Raw genomic sequence first — 25,995 nt, 5'->3', positions numbered from 1 at the left:
GCTCTACTGTATGTTCTAGTTACAAAGAAGTATTGCAATACCTACTAACCAGTATGTGCAAATTCCTAAATGTGCTCTCCGTAGAGAGCACTCCATACTTGGAACTTGAGATTTTTAAGGCTCTGTTATGGGTATGAACTAATTTCTTTGGACAGATTCCAGCCCATAATTTTAAACAAGCCAGATGAGTAAATATGTAAATAAAGAAGACATGTTATGGTACATCAATTCTGACGAAGTCTTTGACCTGAATAATTAACTCTGTTGCTCTTTCCAAAGATACCACCTGACCTACAAAATGCTTCCAGCATTTCCTGTTTGTATTTCAGATTGTCAGCAACTGTATCTCAAACTGTGTTTAAGTTTGATAAGCACTTTTTTATTTAGCAAGGTGGCATAGGCAGAAGAGCTATGCTTCCAATGATGATGGCTTGAAAATTGATACCGTGATGCATTCTGAGATAATTACTGTGATCACATTATGTGCTTGTAAACAGCAAAAAGTAGTTTTTGGCATTTGGTGAAGCTGGTGCCCTTAGATTAATAGGGCAGGCTAGTATTCAAGAGGATGAGTGATGTAAAGCATTGCCAATTACCAAAAAAAATTTTAATAGCTCCAATACAAGGCAATGACACATTAGCAGCTCTATAAGTATCTTCTGTCTTACTTCTGCAAATACTTATTACCACAAACCCTTGCATTCCTGTAACACACAGCAGCAAACTTTAGCTTACCAAGAATAGGTCCACATTAACAGAAAATTCTAAGTGGCATGATATGTCTATTGAAAGTAAATCCCATTACAGCAACACACACAAAATTCTGGAGCATCTATGAAAAGGAGTGTAGTCAATGCAATGTACCAAGAGTTCCTCCAGCATTTTGTGTTGTGTTGCTTGGATTTCCAGCATCTGCAGATTTACTCTTGTTTGTGATTGGCACATTACTGCAATTGCCTTTCTATCTTAACCTAGTCCTCTACTTCTCCTGGGTAGTACTCGAGCAAAACAGTCCATCTGCTACATTTGTAAAGGAGTCTTTAGAGATTGACATGTATCTCATCTGTTGTTAGGTAAACCATGAGATGGAATGGCCTGAAGAGGCTATTGAGGATCACAGATCAGATGAATTACTGCAAACTCAGCTATTACAGCTTTGTTGTCACTGATGGGACCACCGGCACAATATGATTTTTGAATGGTGGGAAAACAGAACTAACTGTTTCAAAGAAATCAATGATACCCAATCTCATGGTTGCCTGCAACTAGTCAGGAACACTGAAACAAGAGAAAAACACACCCACGTACTGTACCAGGGGTGCTGTAGCTGTAGAACTTCCTGGAGCTGCCACATGCTGTACAGAGGCCATTGTGTTGCCTAACAATTCTGTAGTGAACTGTACATTAAGCTAATGAAAACCTCCATTCCAGCCAGCACCTGATACAACTGCCAATCAATAATGCCCAGCTTTTTTGATCTAAGGTACCCTAAGATCATTGAATCTTCCAACAGTAAATGACGTGTCACCAAATGACTCATGTCAGGCTCACTTTCCAAGTCTCCTGAGCTGATAGTCTCTGAAGGGCACACAGTACTTTCAGCTAAGGGGCTAACAGACTTCAGAATATGATTCAGTGAGTATCAACAAAGGTAGAAAAAGAGACAAAAGCTTTCCCAAATGTGCACTTGTTTGTGGACCCTGATATCCTTCAGCCTCTCACGTTAGGACACAATGAAAGGCCAGGGTGCCAGAATGGAAATCCTGACTGGTTGTGGTTGCACACTCTCTCCTCATGGGTTTAGCTGAATGGTTTCATCATAGAAGCATGGAGCTCAGAAAGGCGGGTGGAGAATGAAGGATTCAGTGAAAGGAATTACCCTTCAATATAAAGACTGACGATTCTTGGAAAATAGATAGTTGAGAGCTCTAAAACTGATCACCATTTAAATTCTGCAATAGCCTAAGGGCAAGCACTTCAGCCCTTCCATTTATTAATTTCTTTGCAGACCAGAGATTACCAGGAAGGGAAAGGATATGGATTCCCCCAATTCCATCCTTTCCGATAGTCCCGATAGTTTGTCTTCCATCCAAAATACAAATGAGATTATCAACTGGGACTAGCAGACTGATATGGACCAAAAGGGCATGTTTCTATGCTATATTGCTCTGTGACACTAAAAATCATTATCTAGTCCCTTATCTGCCTTAGCCCAATAGAGGAGCAACTAATCAGTTACACCACTCAAGCCTCAGCTATGGATTTTCCATACCCAGGTGATGCATCATTTCTTCCAAGTGATTGAGCATGAGATGTTGGCAGTTCTGAATGTTCAACCTTTTAAAAGTAATCAAAAATAATTAACTGGAGAGATGTTAGAAATTTAGTTGAAATACACATCATCAACTTTGTGCTTGTTTTTGGTCATACTAAATTACTGCAACTGATCCAAAAACAAAAATGAGCAGTTCCCACGATTTTCACAATAACAATTTTGCAAAACACCACAAAATGAAAAAGAGAACTGCTTTGAAACTGATGTCTGCCACATCTCAAAGTTAACTTATTTTGAGTATTAGCCAATGTTAGAGTATTAATTTCCTGAACCGAACTCATATTTAGAGTCCATGTGCATGACTTGCAACCGTTGCCTGATAATACTGCTGTAAAGTACCTGCAAATTACTTTACATTTATTAATCTATGAACTCTTGCATAATGTAAAATTATTCTGCTCCTGCAAAATAGTAATTCTTATCTTCATGAGGACAAAAATACAATTTTACACTATGAACCAGATAGTTCCTGCACATATGCAAAGGCAGATTCATCCTGACGTGGCTCACTATCTGAACTTGCAATCTGTCAAAGGCTTTGTAACAATTTCTAAGCACTTCTGGTAGTCAGACATTTAAAAGACAATTCAGTAGCTTGAAATTAATTACAAATAATAACATTTAAAATAAAATATGAAATACAAATACATAATCAAAAATACTGAAATAAAGTTAAGCAAACTGAAGATTGGCAAACCCATTTAAATGGATAGATATTCCAGCAGTAATGAGAGAATATTGACAAATGAGCAGATAAACTATGCAAATCAATTGGACAGGTTGATCCTCTTACATTGATTTAATCTGGGGCACCAAAATATGCACAAATATGAACTACGTATGTTAGCTTTCCTTATAATTCATTGTTTGATCTATAAAACATAATTTCACCAGAATTCCAGCTGGGGTCTGGAAATATGGATAGGTTGGGGTCTGATGTGGCTATCATTTTTTGCTAACAGTTGCTTGTTCTGAAGGCAATCAGTAAACATTCATAAAATTTAACAGATGGATGTTTTCACAGTTTCTTACTTTGTAGGTGGAGACCATTTCACCCATTCAGTCCTCAGAGCAATTTCACTCTCCGCTAATTTCTCTGCAACCCATTTTCTTTCACGGGCTTGTCCATTCTACCTCTATTTTCCTACCGCTCACCTATGCACCAGCATCAACTAACAGTGGCCAATTGGCCTACTGGCCAGTAATCATTGGGAAGTAGGAGATGAACACCTGGGGGAAACTCACATGGGCACAGGAAGGAAGGGCAAACAGACAACACTGGAGATCAAGGTGAATCCAGGCCATGATCTGTGAGCATCAACATTACCTGCTGCACTACTATAATGCCCATAGTGATACATTTGAAAAGGAAGTACAGGGTGAAAATAGACAGAAAAATGGGAGAAGAGTAAATTAATGCAGATTTTTAGATAAATTACCATGACAACTAAATTTTCTGTAGTGGGCCCTAATGCCTCCAAAGACTCTGGCTCGTCTGCAGGTCTCCTATAATGGAAAGCTGTGCCAGCAACTTCAAATTTTCTTGGCCAGTCAATAGTCCAGGCACCGTTTATGTAATATTCATCACCTTCAGATTTCAAAGCTACAAGTAAAAATGTTTCAAATTATTCATAAAGCAAAACTTTCACAATAAAATAAACAGAAACACAGAAAAGAAAAAAAAACAAATGCATGTGTTTTGTGCGTTATACAAAATGTGTTCAACTTAAAATTGCACAAAATGCTGGAAAGCTCAGCAGATCAGACAACATCCATTTAGGGTGCGAAAGATTGGTGGAGTGGTTGGGGGGAGGGAAAAGAGAGAAAGAGAGAGAGGGGGAGGGGGGAGAGAAAGGGTGAGGTTGGGAGCAGGAGAGGGGAGTGGAGCAGGGGAGGGGAGAGGGGACAGATAGATAGATACAGGACAGTCCTGCCTGTGATATTAAAGTGTTTCCAGCATTTTCTATTTATATTTGAGTTTTCCAACATATGATGTCTTGCATTTGATTTTACTGCTTAAAAGTTGTTTCAGCAAATCAGTTTAACATTTTTAAAAATTAGTTTACTTCAAATTTATAAGATTGGTACTCAGTTGTTAATCTTTACAAAGAAAGACTTCCACAAAGTTAAACAATCAACCTATCTCTATATGTACACTCACCAATATAGTTTTTTGACATTGCCAGTTCCTGTATTTCAATATGGACTGAGCCTCTTGGAATCTGAACTACTTCCATGTATCCTGAAAGCATAAAGTTTGAATCCTGAATTAATTCATCTGAGATGAAAGACCAAAAATTTTTTATGATTCCTTTTATTTAAAAAAATGTTACTGTAATTTATTTTCACATATGCCAAATACTAACTGAAATTCGAATTACTATTGTAGCTTACCCTCAGAATTTGATCTGAATGCTGTTCTAATGTTAAAACAACTAAGAACAGCGACAAAATAAGCCAAACATCCTTTAGAAATATTACCTCAATGTAGTCAGTGCTCGTATCCTGCCATTAAACGAATTTTTAATTGCTAATCTACCTCAAACTGTTTTCTTCAGCTTCTTCCCAACGACACCCTTCATCTCTGTGATGAAGCAAACATTTTCCAAATGGCTAATGTACCTTTCAGTCATAATAATGGTCCTATTCTGATAGAGGGTCATCCACCTTAAATGTTGACTCTTTCATTGACTCCAGAGATGGTTTATGTACAGTTTTGATTTCATAAATTCAATTTAATTTTCTTTATTTTCCTGTAAATGCCTACAAGAAATTGAATCTCATTTTCTTATATGTCAACGAATGTGACATATGCAATACGCACTTTGACTCTCTAGGTATCTCCTGGCATTCTCTGGTTTTATTTCAGATTTCAAGTACCTGTGAACTTTGCTTTTCTATATGATGGGTCCCTATACTTTATACTAGAGGTTGAATTTCTAGCACCTCAATCCATTTTAAATGGATAATGTTAGCACCTGAAGGCAAGTTGAAAAAGTCAGACAGTATGACATTAAGTAAACATCCAAGACATATTTTGGCAGAAATGGATAGATTACTGGGGATAGACAAGAACACAGAGTTCAGTAAATAATTGCATTAACCATAAACTTATCAAATTGTAGAGAAGGCTTAAAGAGTCATCTGGTCTACATCTGCTTCTGGTCTATATATTAGTATGAGTCAATGTTTTTTGAATGACTCTTTTAAGAATTATTAGTTAGGTTACAATGCCTGCTGCAACAAAGCAGAACCTGTTTAAAAAAAAGTTTCACCATTATGCCCTTGAATTTGTTATTTAAGAGACCATCTAATAATTTTATAAACCTATCAACTGTCCCCTCAGGGAAGCAATCCATTTGTCCAGCTTCTCCTTTTAGCACAAATCCTCTCATCCAAGCAGTATCGTTAGTGAACCAGGTTTGGGGGAGTAATTTAGGATCAAGATAAGGATCTGCTTTTCCCAGAGAGTACTGCACCTGTGAAATTCTCTGCCCAGGGAAGCTGTGGAGATTACCACATTAGATATATTTAAGATATAGTTGGAGAGATTTTTGCATAGTATGGGAATTAAAAGTTATGAGGAAAAGGTGGAGCACTGAGCCCACAGCCAGATCAGCCATGATCTTATTGAATGACAGAGCAGGCTACATGGGCCAGAGAGCCTTCTTCTTCTCCTGTTTCTTGTATCCATATGACTCAACAGCGACTTCACGATTTAACACGTTGCTGGCACACTTTAGGTAAGACAAATCACAATATACAGTTCCATGATTTTACAAAGAGGCGAAACGCACCAACGTTACTTGAATGTCTTCCTATTTTTTTCCTTAGTTCTACTCCTGGAGAAACATCTACTGCACCAGCCCTAAAAGTTCCCCATGTCTCTGTTTGCCTCCACAAATGACAAAACTAAATCATTGCTAATAAGGCATGATACAGGTACTACAGCAATATATACTTAGAATTACCATAACTTGAACAAAAGATGAGCAATTTTAATAATTTTTGCCAAAAGCTTCATATATTTCTGCATCATGTCTTATCTATGATATCTTTAGTATATTCCAACTCCACTGAGACAGTTAATATTCCAGATCTGCACGTGAGTTTCAACTAAGTAAATATTTCCAAACACTGAGCATTAGATTTATTTAAGTCACAGCCTGGGTTAATAATTTCTCAAAAAATCTAATTTTACTAGATAATCTTACAATGCTCTTTACACTTCTCTGAGCACAATATTCGTAAGTAGATTAGGTGATGCTTGTTCCAGTTTTTATTATTAAACTAGATAATTAAAAATAAATCTACTTGGTATTAATTACTCATTTTTTCTTGTTTTCTGACTAACTATGTTTTACAGGACTTCAATTGCATCTGCTAGGAGGACAAAATTGTTTGCATAACCAAGATAATTAGTCACTCAGCCAGCAATTATTACACTCCACCATCAGATATTTGTAATAAAAGTTTCAAAATATGTTGGACAGGCCTGGGTTCTTTATGAAGACTTATCTCAATTGTTTAAAATCACTGACTGTTTTCCATTTGCTTTCACTGCACACTTCTCAGTGTATAGTGAAAAACTGTAAAGGACTGATGGTATGTAAAGCACACCTGATTTCTCAAAGCAAGTGATGTCACTAGAGTCTACCTTAGAAGTCAGGACAGCATCCTTTCTGGATTATAAATTTAAGAAAAGGTAAAGAATATCAGTATTTTTTTACAGAAAGTTTTGTTTATTTCTGCATCACGTTTCAAATGTTGTTTTAATCATTTCAACTCTACTCAGCCAGCTATTATTCTAGCTTTGTAATTGTGTACATATTTCAGACAACAAATATATCAAAATCTGAGAGTTACGGATATATTTAGGTCTCAGTTTCGGTTAATAATTTCTTGACAATGCACAGGACTGAAAAAGCTGCAGAGGGTTGTAAACTCAGCCAGCCAGTCAGCCTTCCCGATATTAAGGACAACTTCAAAAGACGGTGCCTTAGGAAGACATAATTAAGGACCCTCCGAATTCAGGACATGCACTTTTATCAATACTACTGTAAGGGAGGAAGCACAGGCATCTGAGGAAGCACTCTCAACTTTTTAGGAACAATTTCTTCCTTTCCGCTGTCGGATTTCAGAATTGCCCATGAACCATAAACTATGACTAGCAGGAGGCCAGTTAATGATCTGAATGACAAAATTAATGGCTTTGTGGCCAAGTCTGTGGACAAGTGTTGAGGAAGCAGGGAATCTGCAGAAAGACTTAAGACAAACTGGGAGAATAGGCAAATAAGTGGCAAAAGTGACGTGCAGGGTTATGCACTTCAATAGAAAGACTAAAGAAATAGACTATTTTCTAAACAAGGAGAAAATTCAAAAATCAGAGGTGCAAAGGGACTTGGGAATCCTCATGCAGGATTCCCTTGGATTTCATTCCAAAGAATGAAAGTATTAATGTATGAGGAGTGGTTGATGACTCTGGGCCTGTACTTGCTGGAGTTTAAACGAACAAGAGGTGTCTTATTAAAATCTATTGAATATTTGATAGAGTGAATGCAGAGAGGAATTTTCCTGTAGTGGGTGAGTCTAGAACCAGAGGGCATAGACTCAGAACATAAGGACACCCTTTAAAGCAGTGATGAGGAGAAACCTCTTTAGTCAGAGGGTGGTGAATCTGTGGAGGACAAGTCATTGGGGTATACTTAAAGTTCTTGATTAGTAAGGCTGTCAAAGGTTACAGGGAGATGACAGAAAAATAAATTTGAGAGGGATAATAAATTTGCCACGATGGAATGGCAGAGCAGACCCGATGGGTTGAATGGTCTATTTCTACTCCTGTGTCTTATGGTCTAATACAGTACTTACTTTTTTATTGTATAGTAATTTTATATGCATTGCACTGCACTGTGCTACAAATCAGCAAATTTCATGAAACTTGTCAGTGATAATAAACCTGATTCTGACAGTGCTGTTGTTTCACGTTCCAGCGACTTGTGTCAGATGCTGATTAGAATTTACATGCTGTCTCTGTAACTGCACAAGTTTTGCCAGGGTGCTGCAATTTCCAATCACGTTCCAAGATGTACTGATTGGCTACTATAAATGATCCTGAATGTAAGTAAGTGGCTGAAGAATCAAAGGAGACTTAACAAGCATGCAAGAGGTTATAAGCTATAAGGTTATATAGGTTATATAAGGTTATAAGGAAACAAGAGCGAGAATAGACATGGTTTTCCTCTGCTGGGTGCCAGCATGACCTCAATGAGCTGAATAACCACCTTCTGTATCATAATGAGTAAATTGATCCAAATGTCACTATTATGGTGTAGTTCCCTAAAAATCAATTCCATTTTGATAAAAAAAACATAATAAAAACTGGGAACATAACAATGTACATTGCAAAGTTTGCAATCTTTCTTATAGGTCTGACTGCTGATGCACAGAGAACCCATTAGCTATGTAATGGTGTCAATTGATAGGCAGCACACAATTGAACACCTAGATCCACAACTTTCATTCATGTTTGTTTAGCCCATGCATTTCACTTGGGGCCCAAGTAGCAGATATCTGTGCCTCTGTGGCTTGTTTTATTAGTACACAAAGGACCACATGAGCATATCCAAATCTGGCATCAGGATCCTGAATCCATCCACCCTTCAACCACTTTCACACCTACTCTTCCCTCTTAATCCTGGTACTGAGCACTATGCCATATATGTGTTAACCTTAAGCTACTCCTTCATCCACACCAGATCAGTCACTTTCCACATCATACATTCTCCCTGTAGACTTTCTCAGTGCCCTCCATTCAGTTGTTCACCTCCACAAACACCTATCCTCTCATCATCTCTTCATTCCTCATGATGATCTTGTCAAATCCTTCAAATGCCTCCATTATCTGCATTAATCATTTTGTAGCTCCCACCCTACCCAAACTTATTTCTATACTGTAATACCCCTTGGTCAACCCTGATCACTTGCACAATCCATTCTTGCTAATCACTTTCCATCAACGCTATTCCCCCCGCCAGCATTATTCTTCTAAAGGGGCATAATTAGTAAAAGAAAAAAAAACGGCAGGTTGCATTGGGGTACTTTGCTCAAGTTTCTGTGCAGACTTATTAATGTTCACCTGAATTGCCATAAATATGTCTAAATGCACAACATAATCATTTCATAGTGTCTCAGAACATTATTTAGGGCTGCCATAGATATGATGGATCAAATAGCTCCTACTGTGAAATAAATTCTGTGATTCATAAAGAACAACATCGATAGGAAATAAACCTTTGTCCAGCTAATTTAATGTTCTTTTTCCTGGATTCATTTGGAGGCTTGGTTATAATAGATTCATGATCTACAGTCAGAAATTGACTAAGAAATTGAAAGATATTAGTACTTAGAGGAATCTTGTAGAAAAATCATTGTGTAGGTAAAAAACTAACAACTAAGAAGATAGATAGATTCTGGCCTCTATTGCAAGAGGATCTGAATAGCAGTAAAGATGTCGCAGTGCAATCCCTGTTTGCTGGTCTGATCTTTCTACCTAATGAATGAGATTGTTATGATGGGGATTATGCAATGAAGTTTCACTGGATGGATTCCTGATGGCAGATTTGTCCCTCAAGGATGAAATTAAGGAACCTGTCTTCAGACAAACGCAAGGCGAACTCATTGAAACAAGCAACATCCTTGTGTGATTTAACTGATGAAAGATACAAAGATGGTGGTTTCCTTGACTGCAGAAGTTGGAACAAGGAGCCAGAATCTCAAAATAAGAGAGTTACCATTCTGGTCGGAAATATTTTCTTTGGAATTCTACCAAAAAGTGGTCTGGGGGCCCAGTCGTTGAATACAATGAAAATAGTGGCTGATATATAGTTGGATATTAAGGCGAAATGTTGCTGAGGTAATCACTCAGCCATGATCTTACAGAAATGTTGGAGTTGGCATGAAGGACTGAATGACCTGCTCCTGTGTCTATTTCTTATATTTTTATGACCAGAAAAGGATGGCAGAATTTCCTCCCATAAGATCATGAGTAAGCAGAGGGGTTTTATGGCCATCTAATGGATTTATTATTACATTAGTTTGGCTATTTTTTTAAAATTTTCCAGATTTATTTAACTAGATGGATTTGAAATCCATCTAGCTTTGATGGGATTGAATTCATATCTCTGGATGTATAGTCCCAAACTATTCTCATAACAACCACTGTAATAACCTGCTGGGGGATAGTGTATTGAGGAATGTCTTGGGAGGTTACTTGAACACCCAAGAAGAAGTAAAGAGCCAATGTATTTGTTTCACTAGGTATAATTTTATAAGTAAGACTAAACAGGAGTAGTTCCTACTAGTGGACATAGATGAACTATGTTGCAGGTTACTATTTGGTCCAGGTGACAATGAATAGATTAGTATGGTTCTAGTCCAGAAAATGACTTTTGTTACATACTCTGGCAGTGCATGAAATGAGATTGGAAGGACTCAACTCAGATCTCATTAAAACTTCCCTACATATCTCCTAAAACACAGCTGGCTGCACTCTGCTTGCTGACCTATATTGGTCTGGAAATCTTGATTTTACAATCCCCCTCTATGGCCTCATCACTTCCTATCTGAATTTACCAGAATAAGTGCAGTCGTTCCTTGAACTTGGTGTTTGTGAGATTCCGAGATCCCTAAGCACTCTGGTGTTAGGTCTGTGCATTCTTTAAAGTCAGTGGTTTTGGCACCATCTGTTCTCTGAACTCTATTGTGTTGGTGTTATGTGTTGCCTGAATGTGACTTGTGTCAGGACTGTACATTTTCTGATCCCTGTCATATTCTCATAGCAACTTTTTTCTGAAATAGTGTCACCAGTCAGGATTCTCTGAACTTCAGTGATGATCTTTCTGTTTTCTGGACTTGTTGTTAATCCTGTCTATTCCCAGAACTCCAGTGTTCGTACTCTGTGTTCTCAGAATTTATTAGGACTGCTGTCGTGTGTTGTATGAACTCGATGTTTGCACCTATACCCATTCCCTGAACTTCATACTTGACGCATTGTGTATTCTCTGAATATGAACTTGATAGTAGTGGAGCCGTGGGTTCTCTAAAATAAACAGTGTTAGTGCTATTACTTCTCCGATCTCAGCAGCCTGCCTGATAATGGCCAGAACATATTATGCATAGCATGAACTTGTATTACACTACCACAAACCATATCAAATTATGCATACCAGACAAATGCTGGCTGAGTACTGCAGTTTCATACTTCAAACTAGTAAAAAAAAAGGAATTCAGATACTTGCACCACAATGATGTTAAAAAGGGAGATGAATACTTAAATTGTTTACATAAAAATAAATGAAGTACAGAATCCAAAAGGAACTGATTAGGTGTAATGATAAGAGGACACAAGGGTGTTTCTAATTTGGACCTGCTGAAAGGTTATCTCCATTCTTATGATGTTTTGAAACTTTGGCAAGTTTTACAACATAATCTATAGGTGGCTGGGCAGGACTAAAATTTTAAACCTGAATCACAGTTGTAAGTTACTTGCATGCAAGTTCTGTTTCACCTAGTTAGAGTGGGCATCTAAAATGGACAACTGAAAACCCTTAGAATATTGTCAAATTGCAACTGCTCTTCATATATAAAAATATTTATCACTTTATCTGCTTCTATTCCACATCCTCCAAGAAAAATAAAACAAGTTATAAAAAACTTGTGAATGAATAAAAAATGTAATATACTAAGCAAAAACATGCCACACAAGAATAATGACTTGATTGAATGTCCAACTGGTCCAATTTCAGAGAAAATCTAGGTAATTTGCCACATTACAAATACTTTCTTTTAATTAATAAAATGACCTCACTAACATAAATGATTTAAATCTAAGGAAAATAATCACCTTTGCTGTTATCCAAGAACAAAAGTTATCGCTATGGTTTACTTTATCGGCAGAATTGAATTAACGTACCCCTACCTCCACGAGGCAGGGAATCATTGAATAAACCTTCTGTTGCTTCACATGTGCTTCCATCACCCCCGCAAACACGACATCTGTCTTCTTTTGCATCAGAGCCCAAAATGTGATCACAGCCTACATGCTATAGAGGGAAAGAAACGTTTCAGTTTATACTGCAATACTGATTGAAATAATGGGAACTATTTACAGAGTGTAATATACTTTTTATATTACAGAATATCAAACATAATCTTTTTTTTCTTTGGTTTCAAGAAGTTTAGAAGTTAAATTTCAACTTCTATCAGACAAACTGTATCATTCAGCAGTTAAACCTAATGATTATGTAAATAAATTGACAATTTCAGAGTGAAGGTTTAACCTTCGCCCTTCACTCCTTATGCATACTTGTTTGATAGGGATAAAAAAACAGTTCCCTGTTTTACTAACAGCAATTAAAATGTGACCTTTGCTCATTTGTGCCAAACATGCTAAATCGACTGCTGCAACATTTCTTTCACCAAAATAAATGTTTACAAGAACATATTTATCAATGTAATAATGTGGGGTTGAATGAAAGAAAGAAGGAACTGGGGTATTTTTGGAATACTTGCTGTAGAATGTGGCTATTAACAGTATTTATTTTGGGTTTTTTTGTGGCGTCTGCAGGTGTAGTCAATCTTTAAAAATGCCATTCATGGATACACAAGAGATTTACAGAGTTCTTTTTGGGTTGATGGAGGAGCAAGTACGTACAAAGCTCCTGCTGTTTCTGCATTTCTGTGCTTCATAGCGTTTGCAACTGTAGGAACTACCACATTGTTTATTTGGCTGCTTTCTTTTAGTGGAATTCCTTGGTTAGCTTAAATGGGTTAGTCTGAAGAATTAGGACTAGAAATTCAATGCCTGAGAATGTGTGCTAAAAGGGTACTGCCCTGGGGATTTATGCCAGTTTCCTTTGAGACTGCTGCTAGCCATTCTCTTCCACACAAAATGTACAAATACCATGAACACTGCATTACTCATATAATCTCACAAAGGACCCTTCTTGTTCACCTCTTTAAATGCAATATTCCATCACAGTGACAGCAATTTGAGAACCAATACCATGCATAATAGAGCTAATTTGCAATTATTTTGTCTTTGATTCATGTGTGGTAATGGATGTCTTCCAGTAAGATAATGTGCAGTTAGAAGTAAGGGCTTAAGGTGTGGTTGGAATCTCTGTTACTCCAAGGAAGGAAAATTCTTACGTGTGACCAAATATATGATATCATCTGAAAGACTTCCAGAGCTTTCCTCCTTGGCAGAATCCCTAACAGCAGCTACGTCAGATGCAGTCTGCAATTTACCCAGGAGCAGGTCTTCAGCGGTGTTAGAGGGGTGCCCCTGCACATGAGGACCCTACTAATTTTGAAGCATGTTTGTATGATACAATAATCAGAAGTGACATGAATGTGATGCTGCACTATGACAGAGGTTACTTAAGCACACACTTTCGTCTGCTTCTGAAATCATTTGTAGGACTACCACAGCTTGCATGAGATTATGGATGTACTTGTACTTCCATGACAGCATCAAAAACATTAAAGTACTGTGCTACATGACAGAACACCTTGCCCTTAGCAGTTTAAATACTTTAAAATATGGATGTCAGTGGGTTGAGACTCTTTAAACTTGAGAGTGAACTTAGTTGCATTATAGCAAATTCATTTGTTTAGCTCTTTCCCAGGATGGTGCATGCCCAGTAAAAACGGAAGACATAGACTTTTTTTCAAGATGGCATATAGCTGCTATCTCCATTGAGGCTGCAGCTCAGGCTTTGTTTTTTAGATTGATTGGGATGCTTTTGGGAACAGAGAGGGGAATTGGGTCAGGGTAGGGTTTAGGGACAAGCTGAAGTCTAAGCTTCCGCTCTGCATACAAAGGCTAGCAGAGAGGATGCAATCGGTTGTCTGATGATGATGGTTAGGGTCTTGTCATTGGCATGTCCTACGTTTGGGCCCTCACCCAAGGTCCTCACTCGCCATTATTTTCAAGTCTGGCTCAATACCCAAAGGTCAATCTTAGGTCCAGATCAAAGCCCAAAGGTTGATTGGAAGTCTAGAAGTCAAGGCCTGATGGCTGGAACCTAGGTCTGCAAATTTCTGGGAATCCACTGGGCAAGTTAGAGTGCAGTATCTGCAAAAGCACAAGTTGACTAGAGGCCCGTCGTGGGGTCAGGGGACCATGTATAAGCATTAGGCAGCAAAGGGGCTTGTTTGCTGCTGTTGCTTGGTATGTTCTATTTTATTGTTTTCTTTGTTGTTCTGCTGAACATTGTGACATACTAACGACACATTGTTTTGATGCAGTGTATATGCAATAAATCAATCTAAACCCGAAATCTGAGAAAATCCGACTGAAAACTTGATGAACTCCACCGTTAGGTAAAATATAAACATTTACAGAAAACTGAGGATAAGTTATCTCTTTTCACTATAGACCCCAAAATTTAGATTTATTCATGCACTAATCCACAAAATCATTTCGAAGCAAATCTCCACATCATATTGTCATTGGTACAAGTAAAACGTATTAACCAGTGCCCATGCACCTTCATCTTCCTTTGCTATACTTATTTGTCCAAGTGATGAACTCAATGGGTAACAGGATATTCCTAAGCAATATGTCTAACAGATGTGAGCACTGGGTCACATGGTTCAATATTACTCTTTAGGTACAACCTTGAACCTAATTTTTCCTTAAAGTTTTACCTTAATTAGTGTTCCAATTATTCTACCTCATGCAAGTGCTTGATTATGTTAAGCACAGAGAGAAATACTTCTCACTATATATTCTATCACTCTTTTTATGTGTTCATGATCAAAATACTTTTCTATAATCCTGTTCCCTCATAGCCATAAATGGGCGAATCAACAGTAGGTGGTGATACACTGCATTAACATGGATACCTCGCAAGCACATCCCTCTTCATCATTAGCAGTACCTACAAGAAGTGTTACCTAGAGAAGGCAACATCTATCATCAAAGATTCTCACCATCTGGGCCATTAAGAAATGGTTGATTTATTTAACTGATGTCCTCTTCTCACAGCTACCATTGGGCAGTAAATATCAAAGCCTTGAGTCTCACTCGGTTCAAATACAGTGATTTCCCCTCAACTATCCTGTTCTTGAACTAACCAGCAAATCTCAAATAATATGACCACTTTGATCACTTTGCATTAAAATTAGTGTTTTGCTCTAATTGTGCTTGTTCCTGTAATAACTTTATAATTTGTGTTTAAACTATATTCTTCTTCTGAATGCTGCTTTAGAAATGCTGTGTGCCTGTGATGCTACAAACAAGTTTTTCATTGTACCTGGGCATTGACAATAAACTGACTTGGACTACATCAATAGCTGCACACTGATTTTCCATTTTAAAGAATATGACCAAAAGTAAAGGCCAAACTCAGGCAAGATAACTTAAACCACTAAAAGGAAGAATAAGCCAGCAATTGTGCAATTTACTATGGAAAACTAGGTCTGTCAAAGTTAAGAAATTGCTGTTTTCAACTTATCTGAAAAGTAGATGACACATTAAAAGTACTATTCAGTCTAATGTATTTACTTGCCTCTCTGAAAAAGCTGCAAAGTCTTTCTCTGGAGGTTGCTACATAAACTTAGAATATTTCCTTCAATTATCAATCCAGTTTCCCTTTTAGATGTTATTCCTTATTTATCTACTGAAAATACATAACAATTTTGAATTTGTCTATTAGATGTTCTCGCTGCTTGCTCTCTGTTAATGAAAACTTTGTAGTTTTCTTTGATAAAATTTCTTAGAAGTTAAAGTACGACTTTATTTTTTAACAAAGAGAAATAATTTTAAGTTTATGGGCTGGGCATAATATTTTCTCATAGCTTTTCATGAAATACTTAAAAGACATGAGGAACTGGGTGGTTTAATAATAAAATATAAGGAACCTTGCATTCTCCATTAATACATATGTCCAGTGAGTCTGCATGACAGCGAGTTCCATCAATGACTGCAGGAGACCGTTCAGTGTAAAAGTTATATCCTTCAGCCAAGCAGTTCAAAGCACATGGCTTAACACCACCTGTCGAATGAACACAAATAGTTAAATGCAAATGAAAAGGTGCAGCACTGTAATGTTTCTAAAGGTAAAAATTCAGATGAGCAACATTTCATAGAATATATTCGGCTTTAAGCTGAGTTTATTAATTTCCTTATAATAAGAAAATTAAAACACGGTTACCTATTCTATCTGTAATTTTCTTCTACCTGCCTTGGAATCCATGATTGATACTAGGACCTAACTACAACAGCAGTGTCATCTTCCTAATCTCCTATCCACATAACCTTTCATCACTTGCCAACCTAGTCAACCACTGAAATATTTAAACTTCTGGCAAGGGGAGGACTATAAGCAGTTGAAGACAAGAAGTACATCAGACAGGATGTACATCAGGCAGCTGGTGTCTAACAATTCACTGACATTAAGTGTTTAAAGGGATTTTATCCTAAGATGGGATGTGGAAATGCTTCTAAAGAAAGACATTTCCAACATTTTCTGTCAATCATAGACAAGTGACAAGTTTTATATGCATAGTTACTCATTGCTTGTTACTAATATTAAATGAAATTAAGAATTAAGGAATGGCGTCTTTGATTTTATCAGCATTTACAGATGTAAATAGAGAGTAGAATGACACAGAACTTCAAAGCTACAGCAACAGAATAAGGAATGTTTATTTCTGTGCTTCTTATCTTTGTTGGTACAGGAATCCAGTAACAAGGAAGGGAAATAAATGGTTAATTGCCTTCACATTTCATCCTAGGATCAATTACAGATTAGGGCTGTCAGAGAACTAACAGTGACTTATCCCATGGTTACTTCCCATTGGTCAAGGCAGAGTGCTAAGGGAAAAGGAAAAATAGTCAGACAGATGGAAAACAAAAACCAAAATGGTGACCCATCACACTAACCTCCAGTGTATGGCTTCCAGTTGTAATACTTCCCACGGAAAGGTAAATTATCAAAGTCTGCACACTGCTTTTCACGAAAGTCACGTGATCCAATTGGACAAGGCTAAACAGAACATTGGGGGCAGAAAAAAGTCACTTTATTTTGTCCATTTTTTTGTTTCTGACAGAATTTTACTCACAAGAAAAATACATTTTTGTCATCACCTGCTGCAGGAATTGAACGTCAATTACCACTGAATGGACATCTTATAAATACAGAAACTCTTTTTCTACAAAAATGAAAAAGTCTTTTGAAATTTAGCCATGCGCTGTATTAGAACTTCTTAAGTTTAGCTTTAAACACATGTAACCAAATCACTACAAATATATTAGTATGGTGTCTAACTTAAAAATCAAATTGTAGTGGAATATTTATTATCAAGTATTTATTAATGTTGAAACCAGAAGCAGAACGATGCAAACTTATCTATCCCTAATAAATTGTCTGTCATGATGACTTCATTGCAAAACATATAATGTCTTATTATTATTGCAACCAGTTTACTTTTGAGTTTGTCCACTATTGATAACATTCAAACAGGAACACTTTAGCAAATCACAATCAACAGTCTTCATTGACAATTGATATTAAATATTAGAGAATTGTCAAGGTATCTGCATAGTATTTGCTATAAGAATCAACATGAAGTGAATTACACAATTTCTATTACTTTTGTTGTTGAATCCAAACCAGTTATTTGTTTCTGTTTTTAGTAGTAGCACCATATACATCAGATTTGAAAACAGGACATAGAACAATACAGCACAGTAGAGGCTTTATGGCCCATGATGTTTTGCCAACATTTTAACCTATTCTAAGATCTCTCCTACACAGGCCTCCATTTACCTTTCATCCATGTGTCCCTGATGTTCTGTTTCTGCAACCATCCCTGGCAGCGCTTTGCATGCACCCACCACTCTCTGTATAAAATACCTACCTCTGACATCCTCCTATACATTCCTCCAATCAGCTTAAAATTACAGCTCCGCCCCTCCTTGTATTAGCCATTTCTATCCTGAGAAAAAGATGCTAGCTGTCCACTCTATCAATGCCTCTTACCGTTATTTAAATCTCTTATATTATTTAAATCTATTATAGTTGTCATTCTCAGTTTCATTTAAAAATTATAAAAAAGATTTTAAAACCTGTCTAGTGAAAGGGCATCAGGACATTCTGGAGTAAGAACTCAAGTAAATAATGTACATATCTGGAGTAAGGACTAGAGTAAATGATACACAGCCTGATGGTTTGAACTTCATCACAGCCTAACACAATATTTCTGTGAAATGACTTTGCATGGAAACAATATACATTGATTGCCTTATTGTTGAATGTTATGACTGGGATGGCACAATGGTGCAGCTTGTACAGTCCTTGTCTCACAGGTCCAGCAACCTAGGATCAAGCCTAACCTCTGAAGCAATCTGTGCACAACTTGCACTTTTTCCTCTGTAGCTTGTGGGTTTTCTCAGAATCCTCCAATTTCTTCTCAAATCCCAAAAGTTTGCTGTTTGGTAGGTTAATATGCCACTGTAGTGTGTAGATGAGTGCTGGAATCCAGAGTAGAGATAGGAATATGGGCTAGGGTACAACAGTGTTAAAATGGGTGCTTGCTTCTTGCTTCCTCTCCCATCCACCTTCTGGCTTATACCATTTCCCTTCCCTCCACCTTCTTGTTCTGGCTTCATCCCCCTTCCTTTCTGTTCTGGTGGGGGAAGGGGGGGTCTTAGCCTCAGGTGTTGACTGTGTATTCATTTCCACGGATGCTGAGTTTCTCCAGTTTTTTTTTGTGTGTTGCTGTGGATTCCAGCTTCTGCAGAATCTTGTATCTATATTTATTGTATTTTTTAGTATTGTGTTCTTTATGTTATTGTGATTTTTTTGTGCTTCATCGGACCTGGAATAATAATTATTTCATTCTACTTTACACCGTCTACTGGGAATGACATGAAGTAATCTTGAATCGTGATGGCTAACATGGACTTGGTAAGTTGAAGAGTGTGTATCCGTGCTGTATTCCGATCTATAAATATATTGACGTTAACAATCCCAGTAGTTAACATCCGGGTGTAAGTGACAGGATACATCTGCTCAGAGCAATTGATGCTGACCTGCAAAAGTTCATGGCTACGTAACGATCTCAACTGGACAAGTGCTGATTCCAGTTGCAGCAAAATTCAGGTTTAACCCCAAGAGATTCTGCAGATGCTAGAAATATAGAGCAACATTCACAAAATACTGGAGCAACTCAGCAAGTTTGGCAGCAGCTATGCAGGGGAATAAAATGTCAATATTTCAGGCTGAGGCTCTTTATGAACTCTGAAAGGACTTCAGCCAGAAACATCAACAGTTTCATAGAAGCCACAGATGCAGAATTCCTCCAGCATTTTGCGAGAATAAAACTCTCAGGAGCTAGCCAGATGAAGGGATCATAACAGAATCAGTCAAGTCTGGTGCCACAACCATCCAAATATTCTTTTTGCACCTATAAACACAAGAATGTTAAGATGGCTTCATCAGTTGGAGAATTGGGTTCAAGAGCCACGAGGTAATGTTACAGTTGTATAAAACACTGCTTTTGCACTGATGGAATATGGTCTCCATTTCTTGTTGCCTCATTATAGGAAGGATATAGAAGCTTTAGACATATTTACCAGAATACTGCATGGATTAGAGAACATGTCTGATGAAGAAAAGCTCGGGCTTTTCTCTTTGGAGAAAAGGAAGATGAGACGCAACTTGATAAAAGAGTACAAGATGATAAGAAGCAGAGATTCAGTCTAAAGTCAGAGGCATTTTTCCAGAGCAGAAATGGTTAATACCAGGAGGCATAATTTTAAGGTGATTGCAGAAAAGTATAGGACGGATACCAGAAGTACTTTTTTTACACAGAGACTGGTGGGTACATGGAAGACCCTGCCAGGGGTGGTGGTCGAGGCAGATACATTTGGGTTACTTAAGAAACTCTTAGATAGGCACGTGGATAATAGAAAAACAGAAGGGTATGTAGGAGGGAAGGTTAGATTGATCTTCAAGTAGTTTAAAAGTAATTTAAGTATCTGGGGCTGAAGGGTAGTGTTCTATGTTCTAACTTCCTAGATTGCTCCATTCTCTACTACTGGCCTTTCTCGTGGGTGGGTAGAGGATACTTCAAAAACAGCCTCAAAGATACTTTGGAATAAGGCAGGAACCTTAATTGCAACTGTGTCCAATTAATTTGCAGCAATCACTATCTCCCCCCCCCCCCTTACTTCTACCTCACCCCGCCAAGAGGCATTTGATGGCACTATGGTGGGACGGCACTAGAGACCTTCTGTATTTTTTAGTTTTATTAATTATTTGTAGACAATTATGTAAATCAATTTAGGTTTACTTGACTTGGGCCACAAGCCGAGCACTGGAAATGCAAATAGACCAGGTATGGTATGTCTGTACAGATGAGTGATCTGCCTCATAGAGAAACTGAAATTTCTGTATGGTAGAGTCCTTGGCTCCACCTTTTCACAGACTCTGGTACTGTTCAAGACGCTGAAATTATCTTCAACAGATACCCAGAGAGTGTTTGTGTCCAAAGTAAAATTAATCAACTTTTTCTGCAGACTCCCTTCCGCACATGCTGATTTTAATGTACATTTTCAAACATTACAGTGCTGCTTTACAGGATGTTGGTAATAAATCTACAAAAAGACATGCTCTCCAAACTCCAAACAGTTTAGAAACTGCCTGACATGAATGCTTCCACCACACTAGGCCAAATCTATATATCAAAGTGAGTTTCTAAATTATTCACAATTTTGAAAAAAAACTGGAAAAAACATTTCATTCCAATGAGTCACTTTCACTGTTTATAAGCAGCAGATAATGCAGAAATACTGTATATTGGCAGAAATATGAAGGTTTTGTGGCCAAGTTTGCAGACCATCAAAGATAAATGGAGGGGCAGGCAGTGTTGAGGAAGCAGGGTATATACAGAAGGACTTAGACAGTTTAGGAGAGTGGGCAAAGAAGTGGCAGATGGAATATAGTGTAGGGATTTGGATGTGTACAGTCATGCAGTTTGGTAGAATGAATAAAGGAGTAGACTATTTTCTAAACAGGGAGAAAATTCGAAAATCGGAGGTGAAAAGGCTCAGGAGTCCTTGTGCAGGATTGAGTCTGTGATAAGGAAAGTAAATGCAATGCTGGCATTCATATGGCTAACACGAGGGGGCATAGTTTCAGGGTACCGAGGGGATGCAGGGGTAAGTTTTTCACACAGAGAGTGGTGGGTGCATGGAATGCACTGCCAACGGCAGTGGTGGAGGCGGATACCACAGAGTCTTTCTTTTTTATTCATTTGAGCAATTGTCAGCTAAATATAGCTTACCCAAAACTTTTTTAGATATTTACAAATCAGAGACTTTTAAGATCTCAATTATGCACATTTCCTATAAGCTCAGATAAGAACTGACTAGATGTAATTTTTAGTTTGACACCTTTTCATGATAGTTCAATATCTAATATTTATGGTATGTTACTGGAGTCGAGGAATGTTGCTTTATACAAAATTAAGAATCTCTGGGAACAAGATTCACAGACATCAGTATCTGAGAAAACTTGGAATGAAATTTTTAAACTGGTCAATACTCCATCGCTATGTGCTCGTCATTCCCTCATACAACTTAAAGTGGTACATAGAGTTCATATGACTAAGGATAAGCTATCTTGGTTTTATTCAGATATACTCCCCACTGTGACAGATGTAATAATGGAGAAGCTTCATTAATTCATATGTTTTGAAATTGTCCGAATCTTGAAAAATATTGGAAGAATCCTTATTTTTTAAAGTCAGTTTTAAGCCTAACCCACTGACGGCCCTATTCGGTATTGTTGCAGGACAAGATATTAAGCTGAAGGCATCTGATTTACATATTTTGGCCTTTAGCTCTCTTATAGCTGGAGGACGTTTTTGTTTAAATGGAAAGATGTTTTTCCTCCTACTCATGCTCAATGGTTATGCAACATTATGTCATGTTTAGATTTAGAGAAGATTCGTTGTTCAATTTCTGAATCTCATCAAGACTTTCAAGCATTGTGGGGACCTTTTCTGAATTATTTTCACAACCTTCAATTCGTTGCTTAAACTCAGATGTTGGCTACTATTAATTTTTATTATATGAGAAGGTATTTTACCATCTTTTCTCCTTAATAAACAGCTTCGGTCTTGGTAGGGGTTAAAAAAATGCGCTAGGGAAATTCGAGGCAGCTTCCAGAGTAGGTTACATGGTTGCCACAACATTGTGGTCCGAAGGGCCTGTAAATGTGCTGTAAATTTCTGTTTCTATGTTTCATTTCGGGAGGACTAGAATATAAAAGCAAAGATGTAATGATGAGGTTTTAGAGGACATTGGGCAGACAAAATTTGGAGTATCGTGAGCAATTTTGGACCCCTTATCCAAGAAAAGATGTGCTGGCATTGGAGAGTCTCCAGAGGGGGTTCACAAGAATGATTCCATGAAATTATAGGGTTAGCATATGAGGAATATTTGATGCCTCTGGGCCTGTACTCACTGGAGTTTAGAAGAATAAGGGGGGAATCTCATTGAAACCTTTTAAATATTGAAAAGCCTAGATAGAATGGATGTGGAGAGTAAGTTTTCTATAGTCTGGGAGTCTAGGACTAGAGGGCACAGCCTCAAAATAGAGGAACATCCATTTTGAACAGAGATGAGGAGGAATTTATTCAGCCAGAGGGCAGTGACTCTATGGAATTCATTACCACAGATGACAGTAGAGGCCAAGCCACTGGGTATTTTTAAAGTGGAGGTTGATAGGTTCTTGATTAGTCAGGGTGTCAAAGGTTACAGGGAGAAGGCAGAAGGATGGATTTGAGAGGATAACGAATCAGCCATGATGGAACGGTGGAGCAGTCTTGATGGGTCGAATGGCCTAATTCTGCTCCCATGTCTTATGATAATAGACAATAGACAATAGGTGCAGAAGTAGACCATTCGGCCCTTTGAGCCTGCACCGCCATTTTGAGATCTTGGCTGATCAACTACAATCAATACCCGGTTCCTGCCTTGTCCCCATATCCCTTGATTCCCCTATCCATAAGATACCTATCTAGCTCCTTCTTGAAAGCATCCAGAGAATTGGCCTCCACTACCTTCCGAGGCAGTGCATTCCAGACACCCACAACTCTCTGGGAGAAGAAGTTTTTCCTTAACTCTGTCCTAAATGACCTACCCCTTATTCTCAAACCATGCCCTCTGGTACTGGACTCTCCCAGCATTTGGAACATATTTCCTGCTTCTATCTTGTCCAATCCCTTAATAATCTTATATGTTTCAATCAGATCCCCTCTCAATCTCCTTAATTCCAGCATGTACAAGCCCAGTCCCTCTAAGCTCTCTGCGTAAGACAGTCCAGACATCCCAGGAATTAACCTCGTGAATCTACGCTGCACTTCTGCTACAGTCAGGATGTCCTTCCTTAACCCTGGAGACCAAAAGTGTACACAATACTCCAGGTGTGGTCTCACCAGGGCTCTGTACAAATGCAAGAGGATTTCCTTGCTCTTGTACTCAATTCCCTTTGTAATAAAGGCCAACATTCCATTAGCCTTCTTCATTGTCTGCTGCACTTGCTCATTCACCTTCAGTGACTGATGAACAAAGACTCCTAGATCTCTTTGTATTTCTCCCTTACCTAACTCTACACCGTTCAGATAATAATCTGCCTTCCTGTTCTTACTCCCAAAGTGGATAACCTCACACTTATTCTAATTAAACGTCATCTGCCAAGTATCTGCCCACTCACCCAGCCTATCCAAGTCACCCTGAATTCTCCTAACATCCTCATCACATGTCACACTGCCACCCAGCTTAGTATCATCAGCAAATTTGCTGATGTTCATTTCAATGCCTTCATCCAAATCGTTGACGTAAATCATAAACAGCTGTGGTCCCAATACCGAGCCCTGTGGCACACCCCACTAGCCACCACCTGCCATTCCAAGAAACACCCATTCACCGCTACCCTTTGCTTTCTATCTGCCAACCAGTTTTCTATCCATGCCAATGCCTTTCCCCCCGATGCCCTGAGCTTTGATTTTACCCACCAATCTCCTATGTGGGACCTTATCAAATGCCTTCTGAAAATCGAGGTACACTACATCCACTGGATCTCCCCCGTCTATCTTCCTGGTTACATCCTCGAAAAGCTTCAACAGATTAGTCAAAAATGACTTACCCTTGGTAAATCCATGCTGGCTTGGCCCGATCCTATCACTGCTTTCTAGATATGTCACTATTTCATCCTTAATAATGGACTCTAGCATCTTATATAGCTTTCTCTATGATGTGCTTGCAGTGTAATCAATGCAATTACTCAGCAAGAAAATATATATTACCAAGTTCAATTATGTTTCCACCTCTAATGAATTTTATTTGCTTAAATTTTGTATAATTTAACAATAGTCAGGAAGTGATAACTTTTTAAATATTGCACAAAGGAATCATATTACATTGAAATCTTATTCTTTGAAAGGGGACATTTTGTTCAATTGTTGGCTGCTACCTCCTAGTCTTTTGTCATTGTCAGTAAAATGAAATTAAACATAAAACAACAACACATTCTCTAGCATTGTTCAAGTTCCGAACTCAAATTATCGGAGACATTTCAATTCCTTTTTGAACTAGCTTAAGCAGTTTCGGGGAAGCTCAAAATTATTTTACTCTCCTTAAATTACACATCTGCGGCTAATCTACAGATCTATTATGGATTAACAATAGAGTGACAACTTAAGTGTTTGAAGGGTTTAGAGAACATATAAAACAAGATTGTAGGGGAGAAAAGAAAAATGAAGAAAGCTGTGTTGTTTTATGGTAGACTCTTACAGTCTGGTAAATATTGTTGCCTGCGTTATCACTTTACCCCAAATCACAAAACAGGAATAACAAATTTCAGATTGAGCTCTCCAAAAATGTTTCAAGTCTTCTCAATAGTTCAATCATACTTTTGAGTTTTTACACAGTCTAGTTAGCAATTTTCATAGGAATAAAGTTATAACAGTTTCTGGTTGTATTATTATTTTTCAGTGAAGGAATCCACAACTGACTGGTTATCATGAAGTGCAGGAACAGGCTGTCTCACGTATGGTTGCAGCTGGCTGGCTTTTAGGGCTGGGTCTTTGGTGAACAACTTAAATAACCAAAATATAAAAACATTGGCCTATAAATTCATTCGCACAGCCTAATATTTTAGTGTACCACACAAAGGAATTTAATCTGAAGCCCAACTGCTTACAGAACAGGTCACTTTTGGAGAAAATCTCTCAAAATATGGAGAAGAATTGCTTCCACAGAGCTTAAAGGGCACCATCCAATGCTGCGGAATCTGGACAGAAATAAGAAAAACCTGCTGATGCTGGAAATCCAAGCAACACACACAAAATGCTGGAAGAACTCAGCAGACTAGGCAGCATCTATCGAAAAGAGTACAGTCGATGATTTGGGCTGAGACCCTTCAGCAGGGCCATGGAACCTGGACTATGGATCTACCTACAAATGGATCCCCCGTTAAGGCTTTTAAAAGTTCTTCCTTGGATCCAAAATATTTTCTTGCTGTATATCTTTCAAGGTTCACACAAGTGACTTCTGGTCCTTACTCCCAGGGTCATAACCTCTG

General features: G+C 38.0%; 1 protein-coding gene across 1 annotated transcript in view; it reads right to left on the bottom strand.

Annotated features, from left to right (window-relative positions):
• adamts6 (ADAM metallopeptidase with thrombospondin type 1 motif, 6) overlaps window positions 1–25,995 on the bottom strand; it is a 257,027-nt gene that overhangs the window by 33,163 nt on the left and 197,869 nt on the right. Inside the window, exons 15-19 of the mRNA XM_059989323.1 lie at window positions 17,286–17,388; window positions 16,262–16,395; window positions 12,312–12,435; window positions 4,497–4,577; window positions 3,775–3,938 (exon numbers count right to left, since the gene is read on the bottom strand). Coding sequence (XP_059845306.1) covers window positions 3,775–3,938; window positions 4,497–4,577; window positions 12,312–12,435; window positions 16,262–16,395; window positions 17,286–17,388 — 606 coding nt within the window. The remainder of the gene's footprint in view (window positions 1–3,774; window positions 3,939–4,496; window positions 4,578–12,311; window positions 12,436–16,261; window positions 16,396–17,285; window positions 17,389–25,995) is intronic.

This window comes from Hypanus sabinus, chromosome 14 (genome assembly GCF_030144855.1).
Source record: "Hypanus sabinus isolate sHypSab1 chromosome 14, sHypSab1.hap1, whole genome shotgun sequence".
Classification (NCBI taxonomy): Eukaryota; Metazoa; Chordata; class Chondrichthyes; order Myliobatiformes; family Dasyatidae; genus Hypanus; species Hypanus sabinus.
The sequence above is the reverse complement of the archived record's forward strand: the minus strand, read 5'-3'. Positions and strand labels throughout refer to the sequence as shown.